The sequence below is a fragment of the Oreochromis aureus genome, linkage group 3 (assembly GCF_013358895.1).
Source record: "Oreochromis aureus strain Israel breed Guangdong linkage group 3, ZZ_aureus, whole genome shotgun sequence".
Lineage (NCBI taxonomy): Eukaryota > Metazoa > Chordata > Actinopteri > Cichliformes > Cichlidae > Oreochromis > Oreochromis aureus.
In genome coordinates, this window is record NC_052944.1 from 25432972 (window position 1) to 25449154 (window position 16183).

At 39.5% G+C, this 16183-nt stretch overlaps 2 protein-coding genes across 2 annotated transcripts in view; both read right to left on the bottom strand.

Moving 5' to 3' along the window:
• LOC120439052 (basement membrane-specific heparan sulfate proteoglycan core protein-like) overlaps positions 1 to 11612 on the bottom strand; it is a 35383-nt gene extending 23771 nt beyond the window's left edge. Inside the window, exons 1-3 of the mRNA XM_039609736.1 lie at positions 11393 to 11612; positions 11004 to 11036; positions 299 to 580 (exon numbers count right to left, since the gene is read on the bottom strand). Of these exons, the coding sequence (XP_039465670.1) occupies positions 299 to 580; positions 11004 to 11036; positions 11393 to 11465 (388 nt within the window). The 5' untranslated portion in view covers positions 11466 to 11612. The remainder of the gene's footprint in view (positions 1 to 298; positions 581 to 11003; positions 11037 to 11392) is intronic.
• Positions 1 to 16183, bottom strand: part of LOC116311487 (basement membrane-specific heparan sulfate proteoglycan core protein-like) — a 681374-nt gene that overhangs the window by 205730 nt on the left and 459461 nt on the right. The window lies entirely within an intron of this gene.

The window sequence follows — 16183 nt, forward strand, 5'->3', positions numbered from 1 at the left end:
CTGAGTTTATTTGGAGGACAGTAGCTCACATTCAGTTTTGAAACAGTGATGGAAACTCTGCATTTGCAGGCAAAGACGCTGGGAAAGTTTAATTTTACTTAATTTTTTCATGTGGAACAAAAAAAAAGATTTTTTTCTATTCCAGATGTTTCACTGTGAGTGATTACTGAATGGTATTATAATGGCATTAAACACTGTTGTACAAAGCTTTAGACACTAAACTAAAAAAGAAACACACAGTACTGTTGAAGTTATTTTGGTTTTTTTTATTAAAATGAGAGAAATATGTTCAACTTACGTAATACAGTCAATGCGATGACATCACTCCACTCAGTCCAGGAAGAGCCTCGTCTGCCCCGGCAGCTGTATTCTCCAGCATCAGACTCAGTAACTTTGTTGATTGTGTATTCTGTGGATGCTGAATGTGTGTTTGACTGGCCTCGTCTCCATTCATACGTCCACTGAGCTCCTTCACCTCCCTGAATCTCACATCTGACAGTGACTGTCTCACCGCTGTATATCACACTGCTGTTTAACTGAGTCTTGGATGGTTGCAGGAACACAGTGAGCTTAGGAGGAGCTGTTCAAATTAAAATATATCATTAGCAGACTGATAATTTTGACTTGAAAATCAACAATACATTTTTAAAAATAAATTAAACCAGGTAATTTAATGATCTTTATATTCCACTATTTGCTTTCCATATTTATACATCTATAAACATATAATCCATGAGTCGTCAGTTAGCTGTTGCTAACAAAGCTGTTAAACCTCCAGTGATGGATTCAAAGCTGGAGGCTGCTCTGCTCTCATAAAGTGATTATTAATTCATAAATGGTGAAATACAAAGTTTTCATGTGGCACCAAAGTCAAAACTAGACTGGCAAAGAAAAACTAAGAGTAAAGGTTCAGTAACCAGGAAAGGAGCACAAACTGTTTTTTAAATCACTCTAAAAATACAAAACAGCAGCATGAACTCCTCTGTGTCTGTAAGTGATCTGAAGACTGAACAAAGGTGAAACGATGTACTGAGCCAAATAATTAATAATGTGACAGATTTAGTGGTTTAAGTGCTGGTGATTAGTGAATAGTGATTTCCTCTACAACTGGGAGAAGACCTTTTTCAACTCTCAAAAAATATTTCAACTCATCAGTTTCCTGAATGACGACTGAATCGCTTTCAGTTGTGACTAAACTTGTGTTTCTTCTCCTTCCTCTGCAGGTGTAGATGCCTCCATCAGAGACAGAGATTGCACTCTTATAGCTAAAAGAGATGATCTCATTTTCAGATGAGGTTTTTCTGAACTCATATTCTATGTCAGCAGAATCCTTCACATCACAGGTCAGTGTCACACTGCCCCCTGCTGGTGTGGTTGTGCTGTCTGCTGTCAGAGTGGCCTTGATTTTAAGTTCTGTAAGTTAGAAAAATATGAGGCTATTATTGTGGCCCTTTTAGTGGAAGAAGGAGAACCCCACCACATCTGCCACACAGATGTTCCAGCTGCAGTTTTATTTCCCACTGCAACTGTGAGCAGGAGAGCCTGGTTTCTATCGACACAACCACCACCAGCTGATTAACCTTTACTTAAATGAGTGAGTAATACGCCACCTGGTGGTTTGTTCTGAGTGTGACAGAAAGCCTGAGCCTGTGATCCAGAGCTCAGGGTTAATGAACCCTCCATTACAGAAAATCTTCCACACTCATTTGTGGATCTGTCACAGCAGAAGTGCAGCAAAGGTCACAAGTAGGGGTGGGTTTTAATAATCGATTCATCGATTAAAATCGATTCTGGCTTGGATAACGTGAAATCGATTCATTAAAATCCTGAATCGATTTTTTAATATAAATTTATTTTGCCCGAAACGCCAGAATCTCAGGTGAAACCTCACAAAATTTCAACAAGCACCAAACAGCCAAAACAGTAAATGAGAGCAGGTACACGGATTCTGCACAAGGACGTAAACACACAGCGCGGACCCGCAGATCAGAATCAGTGAGATGTCGCCTTTCTCACCCGACGGGCGCTGCAGCTTTAAGCGGCTGCGCGCTCCCGCAGACGGCAATCACTTTCTGGCACAACAACTGCACGGACACGGTCGGTGCTGAAAGTCGACAGCTCGCTGATTCTGATCTGTCGGCGGGTCCGCGCTTTGTGTTCACGCCCTTTTTGCGCTGATTCTAAAGCTGTTAGTTTTATCTCTCTCCAAACAATATTGACTGAACCAGCAGCAAAAGAAGATCCAAACTACGCTAAACATAAACATCGTCATGAAATCACTCTGACTTTTACTGTTTTGCTTCCACCACGATAAAATTACACTTCATGCACAGCTCTCTCTCTCTCTCTCTCTTTCTCTCTCTCTCCCTACTTCAAGAACAGTTTCCCGTCTAAAAATCTGTTTTCTGCATTATTCGCTTGCTTGTTACGCACAAGTCTACCGTTGTTTACAGCGCTGTCCGCCGCTGTTTTTTCCTTTTTTTCGTTTTACATACTTCCGAAAAGAAAACCTAATTTCTGCCGTTCAATACTGAACAAATTTAAACTTTTTAAAATTATGCAAAATGCAAAACGCTTAGCCGTGTCTCTAATAAAACCGCTGTAATGTCAGAGGTAACGTTCATATGTTGATTAATGGTTTTCGTTCGTTTTTGATGTACTGCAGAATATTTTTATAAAATCCCAGGCCAGGAAAACCACCTTCATGTTTTTCTGTTTTTTATCTTCAGCTACTTTGACACAAAAGCATCTGCTGTGACGCTCACACCTTTGATAAAGTCTTGCGTGTGTCAGCTTCCTTTTTATAGATACAAAAATATGTAAATGTACTGATCTGAATTATAATATTTCTGACTGTCAAAATTTCCCAGATTTAAATCGAATTTAAGTGAATCGAATCGAATCGAATTGAATCGAATCGTGGATCGAATCGATTCGGGACCTTGTGAATCGGAAACGAATCGATTCTAGAAATCAGTGACGATACCCAGCCCTAGTCACAAGTAATAAAACAGACAACTGGAGAGCTGGTGAGCTGGAACTTGATCACATGTCTGTATTTTAAGTGCTTCAAGCAAAACTTTAAGCGTTTCCAGCTGATAATATCTATGCACACAGATGTTTTTACAGATTTGCAAACCTGATTATACACACAGGGATAATAATATGCACACAAGAGTTAATATATGTACACATGACTTTGCTACAGTAAAATCTCCAAACTAAGTTACTATCATAGAAACACCAAATTTGAGAACAAAGTATTTTGTGTCCATTCTTCCAGTAGAGTCCACAAACTTGTAAATATGTGTCACTGTACAAATGAGTGGAGTGCAGAGGTGTGAACTCAAATGCAGGTGGCAAAATAACTTAAATAAAACTGAACTTTAATATCTAAACAGACTAAAAATGGAAATATGCAAAGAGTCAAAACATAAGAAACTAGAAATGAAAAGAAAAACTGTCAGTAGAAACAACTAAGAGATGAACACACGTGAGTCTTCACAGATGCTCTGACAAAGACTGAGGAAAAGACACAGCAGGACTATTTATTAGGGGTGCAACCATACACAAAATTCACGGTTCGGTTCGGTTCGATACTTTGATGTCACGGTTCGATATTTTTTTGATACAAAAAAATGTTCATGCCTTTTTAATTTGTCATTTATTAAAATTATAAATATATATTTTAACTCAAAAGTACAGTTTTTAAATTTAATGTTGCTGAAACAACAAAATAATAAAAAAAGAGTTTATTACAGAGAAATGGCTCTTTCCAAAATAAAAGCTATACTATACGCTTCTTCTGGGGTATATTCTCAGCAGCATATTAAACATATCATGTCCCCATAAGGAGAATCACGTGCTAACGGCTGTCTAAATGACTCGGGTAAAGTTTGTAGCATGCGTGCTTGTTGTTTTTGTCTGCTTCCACTTGTCTTTGCACTAGGATGATGTCGGTGTAAATGTGCAGTCATATTCGTTGTGTTCCCACTAGTGCTGTCAGCGTTAATCTTGTTAAAATGACATTAACCCATAACGTGGCAAATCTCCGTTAACGAGTTACTGCGGATCGCCCCGTGCGTGAGACTGGACAGCGTCAACACGTTAACAAGCTAACTGCGCTAACGCACTAGTTCCCACCAATTGAGCATTGCGTGGCACATCCGAGATACTGTTTTACTTTTGTCCATGACGCGCTTACCATCAGGGTCATGTTTCACATGAAAACCAAGATAGCTCCAAATGCCAGACCTGAATGAGGGTGGGGGAGGCTCAATTTCGGGTAGCGTTGAGGCAGTTGCCATGTTGCAACGAGCTAGTGATGTTCGATTCGTGAACGAATCGTTCAATACTCGAGAATCACTTTACTGACTCGTGAATCATGATTCACAAGCGCAACTGACTCACTGACTCATCCCTGTTGCTGTTAGCAAACTAATTCCATTAGTAGAAATATATCTAGCTTATAATTAAAATTGTGGGGAAAAAAACAACAGCCAGTTTCTTAACAAAAACATTTCTGCTCTGAACTGGAAGAAAAAACCCTGAGTAGAAGCTCACATCAAGACAACAGCTCCTCAGTTCACAGTAGCATCGCTCAGCTAGCATGCTAACAGCACATTTCAGTTACTCACCCCCTCCCTTGCTGTGCTGAATCATAGCGTAAGGCAAATCATATGGGCTCAAAATGTGGTCATAAATATTTTGTACTTGTAAATCAGGATTTGTATGTGTAAAAAGAATTTGTGCGTGCGTAAAAAAGATTTGTATGTGTAAAAAAGATTTGTGTGTGGACTTAGCCAAAAACCCCTGCAAGTTACAAGTACAATTTTGACCCTATTTTTCTTCCTGTCATCTGATTGGTCAATGTCATGTCAATCACAAATGTAACAATCCAATCAGAGAACAGATGGGTTTGGCTGTCGGAGGGCGCTTTTTGAACTGCAGGTCCTTGAAGGGTAATACAGTTTGAAGCTGGAGGATCTCTATATAAATATCCGATAGCAGCTAGGTCCCCTTACTTTCAGCAGCTGTTGAAAGGATAAAGTTGTGGTATGTCATTGGTTAGAAATACCATTATTACTTTAGGAGTAGTTTAACACAAAGTCAGGGCTGACCCGGGACCATTGCTGTGAGTCACAGTGTGCAGCATTGTCGCTACCCGATCCGTACCGGAAACCCGATCGGTACCCCGCATGCGCAAATCTTACGCCACTTCCTCTCTTTGCCAGCATTGCGACATTCAATATATTTGAACGATACAGTTAGCGCCCAGTTAGCTCCTAGCATTTCTCAACAGCTCTGCCTCCTTTTCGACTACCGGGACATTTAAACAATGGATAATCCGTATACAAACAAATTCATGCTTTTCTCCTCAACAGACAGCGTCCCCCGATTGAACAAAAGCTCCGTAAAATAATAAGAATGGCGCCTAATTACAGACTTAATAATACAGACTTTGTAATATGTCACGTGAAGATTCATCAGCCAGATTAAGTGTTTACTGACAATTGACAGTGATAGCGGACATCATCATCACTATTCCAATCAATCCTCTCCACACAGACAAGCATAAACACACTTGACTATCGCTAAATCAAATTTAACACGCATTTGAAATGACGCTAATTCAGTTTATAACAGGGTTCATTCGCTCGGTCAGCAGGTGGCGGTATCCTCGTACACTGGGGAGTAAACTGCCATTAAAGGAACAGAAGAAGAAGAAAACATCTGCACATGCGCGGTACGGATCGGGTAGACCCGATTTGTACGGTCGGACTGTGCACATGCGCAGTAAGGATCGGGGAGTCCTGATCCGTAACTATCTTTTTATTTTTCGTTTTTGTCTACATTGTACTGAAATGCTTCATTATTGCAAACATTTGAAGATATACTTATTATTCTTAACATCTTAACAGATACTCTGACCCGTAACTATCGTAAAACGCTTCGACCGGAAGTAGACACCTTTCGCGCATGCGGGGTACCGATCGGGTTTCCGGTACAGATCGGGTAGTGACAAGCATAAAGGTCCTTTCACATCGGACGCAGGATGTACTGCTAATGCTAACTGCTAACTAAAAGCAAAGGATCCAGAATTTGTTGCGCTGGCTGCTGGGCTCTGTGGGTTTTTGCAGCAGCTCTACCTGTACTAGATGCACCTGCTCCTTGTCGTTTCTATCTCTGACTTTATGTCCTCTACAAGAGTTTCTGGTTTTTTTACTAGTTCTTCAAATGTTCAATTAAAAACATGTATGCTAATTCATAACGAAGAAAGCTTTGTAATGAAGACTGTCATTTCCAAAACACTGCCCCCAGCGGTCCATAGCGCTGTTGAAAAGGCTGTGGAAGTCCCTGTATAAAAGCACGTAGACCTGTGACACAAAAATCACCAAACTCGGACGACCACAGACTGTTTTCCTTCGTGGTGATGAAGGAAAACGCTGGGTTGGCATGTAAAAGGGCATTTATTCCCTTCAAGGACCTGCAGTTCAAAAAAGTGCCCCTCCGACAGCCAAACCCATCTGTTCTCTGATTGGATTGTTACATTTGTGATTGACATGACATTGACCAATCAGATGACAGGAAGAAAAATAGGGTCAAAATTCGTACTTGTAACTTGTAGGGGTTTTTTTGGCTAAGTCCACACACAAATCTTTTTTACACATACAAATCTTTTTTACACACGCACAAATTCTTTTTACACATACAAATCTTTTTTACACACGCACAAATTCTTTTTACACATACAAATCTTTTTTACGCACGCACAAATCTTTTTTACACATACAAATCTTTTTTACACATACAAATCTTTTTTACGCACGCACAAATTCTTTTTACACATACAAATCCTGATTTACAAGTACAAAATATTTATGACCACATTTTGAGCCCATAGGAATCACTCACCCCCTCCCTCCTGGCTTACAGCTCAAACGAGTTGAACGAATCACTCACTCACTCACTCACCCCCTCCCTTCCTGTTACGAATCACTCACTCACTCACCCCCTCCCTCCTGGCTCACAGCTTCTTCTTCTTCTTCTTCTTGGTTGGCAACCAATGTTAAGGCGCTTTACCGCCCCCTGGCTCACAGCTCAGTGGACATTTAGATGAGAAAATATATATTTGACACATTTAAGGAAAATACCAATAAAATAAAATAAAAATAAATAAATGTTCCCTTTGGAATTTTTTTGCTCTTTTTTGCTCTAAAGAAAATAGTTGTTTTCTTTTACAATCATTCATCTTAGCAGTAGAATTTACATTAAAAGAGAAACAAATTAAGTTTGAGTGAAAATATACACTTTTGCACCCTCTGGTCAACTGACTCAGTGACTCAAATGACTCAAGAAACCCGATTCACTTTGGTGAGTGACTCATTAAAACTCGATTCAGTAAAAAGAATCGAATTTACCATCACTAGAGCTTAGCTTCTCTCTTGCTAGCTTGCGCTGCGCTCAGTGGATCTGCACTCGACAGTGCAGCCTAGGCGGGGTAGACGAACGCAGATCCACTGAGCGCTCAACACAGACAGCATCGTCAGAAGAAAAGTTGATCAAATAAATATAAAATTTTGTATTGTGTATGCGTACCGAACCGAAAGCACTGTATCGAACGGTTCAATATTGATACGAGTATTGTTGCACCCCTACTATTTATACATGACTGGGAATCAGAAACTGCTAAAAACAAAATCATAAAGGAGGAAGAAAAATAACACAAAAGATGAACGAAACAAACTTTCAAATTAGAGAGGAAATAATAAAAAAAAAAACCCAAAACTAAACAAAGACAAGGAAGAAGCACTCAGAGGAAGACGATGAAAGACCATGACAGTCATAAATAAATTAATCTGCATCGATGGTACTTTGTCCAGTTTCTTTCACTTGTTACTCTTCTGCATGTGAAGCCTTATTCATTTAGAACTTTAACAGATTTTAAAAGTTTTTCCATGAGGACACTGAGGCAGACAGCATGCCACTGTAAATAACTGAGAGTAAGAATTCATAATAAGAATCATTAAAATCTTCAGGCAGGACTGTAACTGACTGACCTGTGGTTGAGTCTGTTTTCACTTTAGAGTTTCCTGAATTTACCCTAAACTCATCACGCTGTGGTGTAAAAAATAAATGAAATTAAATGGCACATAATCTCTATGAAGGTAACAGACCAAGGGCGTCGATTTGGCATGGACGGAGGGGACATGTCCCCACCAATAATTTGATCGCTTCTTGTAAAAAAAGAAAAAAAACAACAAACCCGATGGAAAGAAAAAAAAGATCTGTCAGCGTCTCATTCACCCAGCGGTGCAGAAAGAGTTAAATTACGTCCTCTACTGGAGTCCGACCTCATGTGACAAATATGGCCAATGTGATTGGCTGAGCCTTTCAGGGAGCTCTGTTTAGTTTCAGCAGCGGCAAACCTGCGCTGAGAGGAGGACGGCAGCAAAAAGGAAGAACGTGCATATAAGAAAGTATTTTTCAAAAGAAACCTGTAAGTCAATTAAAGCCAAGCTCACTCATAAAATGTGTCCGTCATAATAACGTTACAGGCTATGCTAGGCTTTGGCCCACATCAGTCTAAAATTGTATGTACCCATGAATTACGTGTTTTGGAAACTAACTGCACAACAGGCAGCACTATTAGTTATCTCAGTCTCCCAGAGTAGCATTTCTAATTTTGATTGAAACTGTCAGAGAAAACGGCAGCCTCGAGCAAGCCAGGATATTAGTTTAAAGAGGCTGTTAAAATGATATGTCTAACGGTAAAATGTTGGTGACACAATAATTTCATCCTAGTGGCACTGACATATTCATAGGGTTAATTTTTGAGACAAAATATCATGAGGTAGTCATGATTTTGTAGTGCAGTTTGCACTACAATTGTTAGGCTGCTGATGTAAATTGATTGATTAATGTAGATTTGACAAAGAATCTGAATTGACATGTCTCACTTTTTATATGGCACGAATCAATGTGTTAATTTATCAGGTGGCAATATGTCCTAGTGCAGCCAGAGGGGAAAAGCCAGGGCCGAAGGTGAGGCACATCAAGCACAGAATAATAATTTTGTGGTCATCTTAGATGAGTTTTATCGACAAAAACCACCAGTTCATTTAGTGTTCTCTTAGTGCTAATGTATAAGAGAAGTTGGTGTACTATAACTGAAGTAATCGTGTTAAGATAAGATAAGATTCCCTTTCGTTTTGTCACAGCAGAAAGTGGACAGTGCAAAGTTATATAGCAAAAATTAGAATACAATAAGAATAATATACTGTACACAACTGTACAGAATAGAATAAAATAGTAGAATAAAATAGAATACAAATGTTATATACAACTGAGTAAAAATACAACTTACAACGTCTTATTGCACATGTGTGTGTTTGATCAGCTGCAAAAGTCTTTGTTGTGGAGTCTGACAGCAGTGGGGAGGAAAGACCTGCGAAATCGCTCCATCCCACATTTAAGTCCTTAAAGTCATATTCTTTTATTGTCTTGACTGTATTTGAAGCTATTTTTATTTTTGTATGATACCTGATTTATGTGGAATAAAATCAAAGTAAACTAAAATCTAAAATACTTAGTCAGTCATTTGTTTAATAGTAATTTAACATTATATAATTCACATATAAAACTATGAATTGTAATTTTAAACGGTTTAATAGCATGTAGAATAGCATATGTAGGCAAGTATATTTCTTCTTTTTTATCAAGAAGCAAAGACGAAAAGGAAAAAAAAAAGAAACAGGGCGGGGTTCGGTGGTTGAAACACCCGTCCCCACCAATGCCAAAACCAAATCTACGCCCTTGTAACAGACTAATGTAAGATCAGAGCAATATTTAGTTAACATATTCCATTTTGGTATTTCTTTTAATGTTATATCCATATGTGTACTTTGATGAGGATTTTGGGAACTCCAAGAGTTAAAACAAAAAAGGACACTAAGGCAGTCAGCACACATGCTAATATAAGTGACATAATCTGCACTACATACACTCCTGCTGCAATCAGCTGTACCTGAGGCTGGACTGATCCTCCGGTTCATCAGCATCTTGTGAATCATAACCGTGATTTGTGAGGATGGACAGATAAATACTCATGAAAAGGAAATCAGTCAGTTTCAAGGCAACAAACTCTAGTAAATATGAAGTTTGTGTATCGGCTGAGTGAAACATCTGCTCACATGGTTGCACTCTTGATATGATAATTTTTTTTAACCAATAAATTCAGTGGAGTGTGAGCTGTATCATATAAAATATTTTGTCCCTCAGGTTATTCCTGAAATTTAGTTTGTTTTAAGTTTGTTATATGACGGGTCACATTTATTCATCCTGTAAGTAATTGAATCTACAGTATTGGTCAGCAAATACGCTTCTTCAAGGTCTGCTCGTGTCAAAGTCCGCCATCTAGTGGTTAAAAAGCAGACGTGCAAAGTAAGGGCTAGAGCTCCGTGTCTGTGATAGTTCTGCATCTGTTGTTCTTGAGATGGGATAAAGTGTAAGTTTGGGGAGATGATGGATTGTTTCTACATATTAGTGCTCTGTCCTTCTTGTGGGTCTGTGAAGTTTGTTACATTACTACTGTAAGCTAACTGTTTGTGCTTTGTTTTGCCTGTTAGCATAAAACATGCCAGCATGTGGTTCTCCCTACATTACTTGACAGGCTTTGTCCGTTTATTGTTAATGTTATGATCTTGCATTGGTCATGTGACATTTGTGCATCTACACTGAGATTAAATGTACCTGCTCTGTTTTGTTGTTACAGTTTTACAGAATGAAAGTGGTACAAATGGTACATCAGTAAAAGCTCTGAAGAACGCCACAGTCTCCACATGGAGCGCTTACTGAAGCCATTTATGTTTAACTGCACAGGCTGAATAGAAGCATTGAGCCTGTGCAGAAGATAACATGTAAACACAGGGAGGATATTATTGAGCACATTATAGGAGATAACAGCTACATATATGAACTGGAAGAAAATAATCATTTCTTACCTTCAGCATTTCCACAGATGACAGTACTGAGCACTAAAATAATGAATAAAACCTCATCAGACATTATACAACTGACAAAATCAAAAACAATATAAAGGAAGACTTTTTAAAGATACATTTCCAGATGAACAGTAATCACCAGATTTCTGTGCTTCTGTTTGTCAAACAGGCTCAAACATAATAACTCAAACTGTTGTAACACAGTGTGTAACTATAAGTGATGCAAAAAGCAGCAGTGTATCAAACATTTAAGCACTTAAAGAATGACAAGTCTGCTTTGTTCCAGCTCTCAGGTAAACAGGTTAAAGCAGTGACACACTGTAATTCTCACAGATCAGAAACATTTTCATTAATCGCTGCCATTCAAACAATGTCAGACGTGTACTTACAGAAAAAGCCCATCATGCAGAGCAAAGAGTGCCCCATCGTCACATCCAGCCTGCTGCACTCTGATCCACACATAATCACAAACAGCTTTACTCTGCAGGAAAAGAGAAGTTGTGTTTAATATAGATACGACAAGAGTTTTCTACAGTTTCTTCTTCTGATTGGTCTCTCTGTGCTTCCTGCCCTTTCACACAAAACTCAAACGGCTCCTGTAGCTTTGACCGCAGCACTTATGTGACATGTTTATATTTCCTGTCCACTGCAAACATAAAACTTTGTTTCTTGTGTTGTAACTTGTCTCTATAATGTAAAAAAGTATTCTGTTGCTTCATGTCAGGAGACATATTTTGGCAGGTTATAATTTTAATGTGTGTGACTGTCATGGTGCTCCAGTCCTCCTGTGCTCGCTCCATCTTTAATCATTGTTGCTCTCTCTCTCCTTTGTTTGTGTCGATGTGTTTGTGTCGATGTGTTTGTGTGAGTGTGCTTAACCACACTTTGTGTTTCAGGGGTGTAGTCTCCTCTGTTTCCTTTCCTTGGGTCCTGCACACCTGGAAGTGATGAACTCACCTGTTTGTTCTTATCTGATTCCCTCACTCTGACTTAGGATGAAGGAAGCCCTTCAGTCAATGCCTGATCATTGAACTAGGCACAGTTAGTGAAGCTGACTCCATCAAGTTGTGTGTTTGCTCTGTTTTGGCACTGTGACCTTTACTCACCTCTTTGTCCTCCTCTGTGCAGAGACCTGGATGTGGATCTGAGTGAGTTACAGAGAGACAGATTCCTGTGGGTTTGTCTGTGTTGGAGTCCTGGGCCTCACTAAATGAAAATCCCTTTGCCTTAAACTTTGTTTCTGACTTTGCTGTAAATAAATCTGTTAACGTTTCTTCAGAGTCTCACATCTTGAGTCCAATCCACACCATAGTGTATGATAATGATGTTTTAGATTATTTGTTTTTCTAATTCAGATATATGAACATTTACAGCCTCCATGCAGACTGTCAGAGGCAGCTGCTTTTCAGTGTGAGAAATAAACTTCACAGTTTCTCTTGATGTTCACATAGATTTGTTTTCTATAGTCCAGCATGTTTCATCACCACAGTGACTCTACTTTAACCTATTTTAACATGCAAACATAAATCAAGTAGTGGTAAATATTTCTATTACTCCAGTATGGGCAGGTCATTTAAACATGTGCCATGCAGACATAGAGCAAAATGAAATTCCTACTGTGCTCTTTGTCTGTCTTTGTTAACTCTCTGCTGTTTGCTGAAGACTTAAAGCAACATCTGCAAAACGGACAACTGCTGGCAGAAACCACAGGCTGCATTTCCTCTTTTCTATGCAGCCCTGCAAAAAATGACGTTGTTCAACAGATAAAAATAACTGACAGTGACAGACAACCCTTTACACACATGTAGTCATTGTGACCTGTCTAGAAGGCCAAAGATTCTTTATTGTCATGTTTAATCTTAATATTTCTTCTAGAATAAAATATATTACTATGGTTCATATTGTAAATCTGAATTTAACTTAATTTAATATGAATAGTTATGGGTATCCATGGATAGGGGGAATTTTGTTTTGGTGTTTTAAAAGTTTCACATTTATCAAAAAGTAAAGAATATTCTTCATTTGCAAAGTCTCCAGACAGACAATTTTGATGCACAAACGGGTCAAAAACATTCAGGTTTGGTGCTCAACAGCTCTAAAAGTTATCAAGTCTTCGTCTGAGGGTGTTGACTTTGACTGTACACTGTGTATTCTGATTCTGATTCTGCAGTTCTGCATAAAAATGTGCAACAAACTTAAAAAAAAAAAAAGCAGCACAAGAGCCACACACTAATGGAAAACACAGAAAAAGAAAAAAAAAACAGCACAAACATAGAGTGTAAAAGCAGTACACTGTGAAGGGCTGCACACATGCAAATATAGGGTGAAGTGAGTTATCTTAATATATATATTTCTTTCTATCCATTTTCAGCAGCATGTTTGGGTCTGGGGGCAGCAGTCTAACCAGAGGTGGCCAGGACTCCTTCTCCCCGGCAGTAACTCATTCACTGCCCCAGAGCAGCGAATCCTTTTCTGACTGAACACCTCAGTCAGAGTTTGAGGTGCTAATCGTCATGCCAGGCACTTCAAACTAAGCTGTAAACCACCCCAGTGTAAGCTGGAGGTCACTGCTCGATGAAGCCACCAAAACCTCAAAAGGAAAAAGCAGAGACTAGTGAACCAGTCACCATCTGCCTCTTGGCTGTGCCAGGAAATTCTGTTCATGAAAATTGTCAAGAGAATCATTGACAACACCCACCAAGAAAGAGTTTGACTTATTACCAGTAATGCAGACAAAGCCTGACTCTTTGTACAGGTATCACCCCCACACAGGATATCCCGAGGAATGCTGTCAAATGCCTTCTCCAAGTTCTCAAAGCAAACACAGGCCGGTTGGTCAAACTCCCACACACTCCAAAATGTCACTGAGAGGAGGAAGAGTTTCAACCAGTATTGAACAACCAGGAAGAAAACAATAATGTTCCTAAAGAATCTGATGTTCAACTAACAGATGGACTTTCCTCTCCAGTAATCTGGCATAGATCTTCCAGGGCAGGCTGTGAACTGTGATCCTCTAAAGCTGGAATACACTCCAGTCTCCCTCCATGAAGAGAAGAACCCTCACCCCAGTCTGCCAATCCAAAGGCACTGTCCCCACTAGGGATGGGTACCGGTGGCACCGGTTCTGACATAAACGGTAGTAACCAGACCGAAAATTTCGGTCACACACAAAAACATTTCGGTGCTTTTTTTTCCCTGAGATGTCATACACTTTGGATTCTAGCCAATCATTTTACATTTCCGAGGATAGTAGGCGGGCCCAGGTACGTACGTTCTTTTAGAGCAGAGCTACAGATTAAAAATGCCCAAGGCGAAGCAGTCAAAAGTCGTGCTGTACTTCACAGCAAAAGATGCAAACTCAGCAGCCTGCAACAAGTGCTTTAAGGTGATACTGTGCAAAGGAGGTAACACCTCAAATCTGATGAAACACCTGGTGACACATAGCGTTTTTTTTTAAGCCGAGAAATGCACCGTATTTGATAGCTTGCTGCAAGACCTCACACCGTGCACATCTACTGCGGGTGGGTTGCCTGTTATCGGACCCGGAGTTAGCAACATCCCCCAAGAACCCGAAGAGTAGAGTCCTGGCCCCTAGCCCTGCCAGTGTAGCAGAAATGATGACGGATGATGATGGCAGCAGCAGCCGTTCTTCTCTGGGTGAGTAGCTTCATGTTGTTCGTGTGTAATTCACGTTGAGTATGCTAACCACGTTATTATATTAATGCATGTAAGGTGAACTAGCAAACACCATCGTAGTTACATGCGGCTGTCTTCTTGTTTGATGGCAGATACTCCCTTCACCCTGGCCAAAAAGGCTAAAATGACCAAAGAAAAAGTGGAAAACAGTTAAACATGAGAGGTTTTTGGACAAAGTTTGTGTTTTTTCCATTGTTTAAGCACTGCTTCCAGCCAAGAGTGATACCATATATGCCCTATAGCTCCAGAAAAGGCTAACATTGTTATCTTTTTACAAAAAAAAACAGCTGAACATGAGAGGTTTTTGGACAAATTGTGTGTTCTCCATTCTTTAAGCACCGGCACCGTTTCAAAAGTACTGGTTTGGTACTGGTATCGGATAAAACCTAAACGATACCCATCCCTAGTCCCCACCTTCCACACAATATTGCAATAGTGTGTCAGCCATGAAATCCCAACAGCATCCAGAGCCTTGAATCCTGCAGGTGAATGAGTTGAGTCTCATCCATCCATAAGGAGTTATTAACTACCTCACCCCCAGTGATGGATGAGCTATCCCGCCTGTCCTCTGACTCTCCTCCTACTATAGAGGAGACGTCGGTGGGATTGAGGACATCCTCAAAGTATTCCTACCAAAATATATCCACAGTTGATGTCAGCAAAGTCCCGTCCACACTATATACACTGTGGGTATTTAAAGGCTTAAAACTTTCCTTTTTGATAAAGTTTATAGTTAGGGCTGGATCACATGACCCTGAATCCTCCTTTAGTGTAGGCTACTGCAGGCTTCCCATGATGCACTGGGCGTTTCTTGTCCACTCACCTTTTTCACTCATTATGTTGTTTACTTTCTCCTCTCTCTCCTCCCACCCAACTGGTCACAGAACATGGCAGCCCCTCCCTGAACAATTAAATTGATACTTGAACAAATGTTCTGTTTGCGTATTAAAGCAAAGCATGAACTCATTTTTTTATGAAGACAATTCTTTGTGTAGTTTTGACATGTATGCACAGATGCACACTGACTCAGCATCTGATTGTAAACACAATAAAACAAACTGAACAGATGATGTGAAATAACTGAAACACTGTAACAATAATGTTTGTGTTGAACACAACATGTTACCAACATTGATTATGTCAGTCTGTCCAGTCAGTTCAGAAAGCAGACCCACATGCAGACCAGGACTCAGAGTACAAGAGGCGACCATTGCAGTTTTTAACATATCGTCTATATTTAGATTGCAAAAATGTTGACTTCAGCCCTCCAGTCAAGCTCAATAAATAAATGAATAAATGAAAAATCTACAAAAAGTAAGCTGCCTGTATAATTATTAGTCCCAGAGATGGGAAATTTACTTTGTTACAGCAGCAAAGTAAACAGGGCAGGAATAAATAATACCTAAAAACAACAATACTATGCAAAAATAGGAGAGAATAAACCATTGAATTATGTGAACAATAACATGTCAGAGGATACTGTG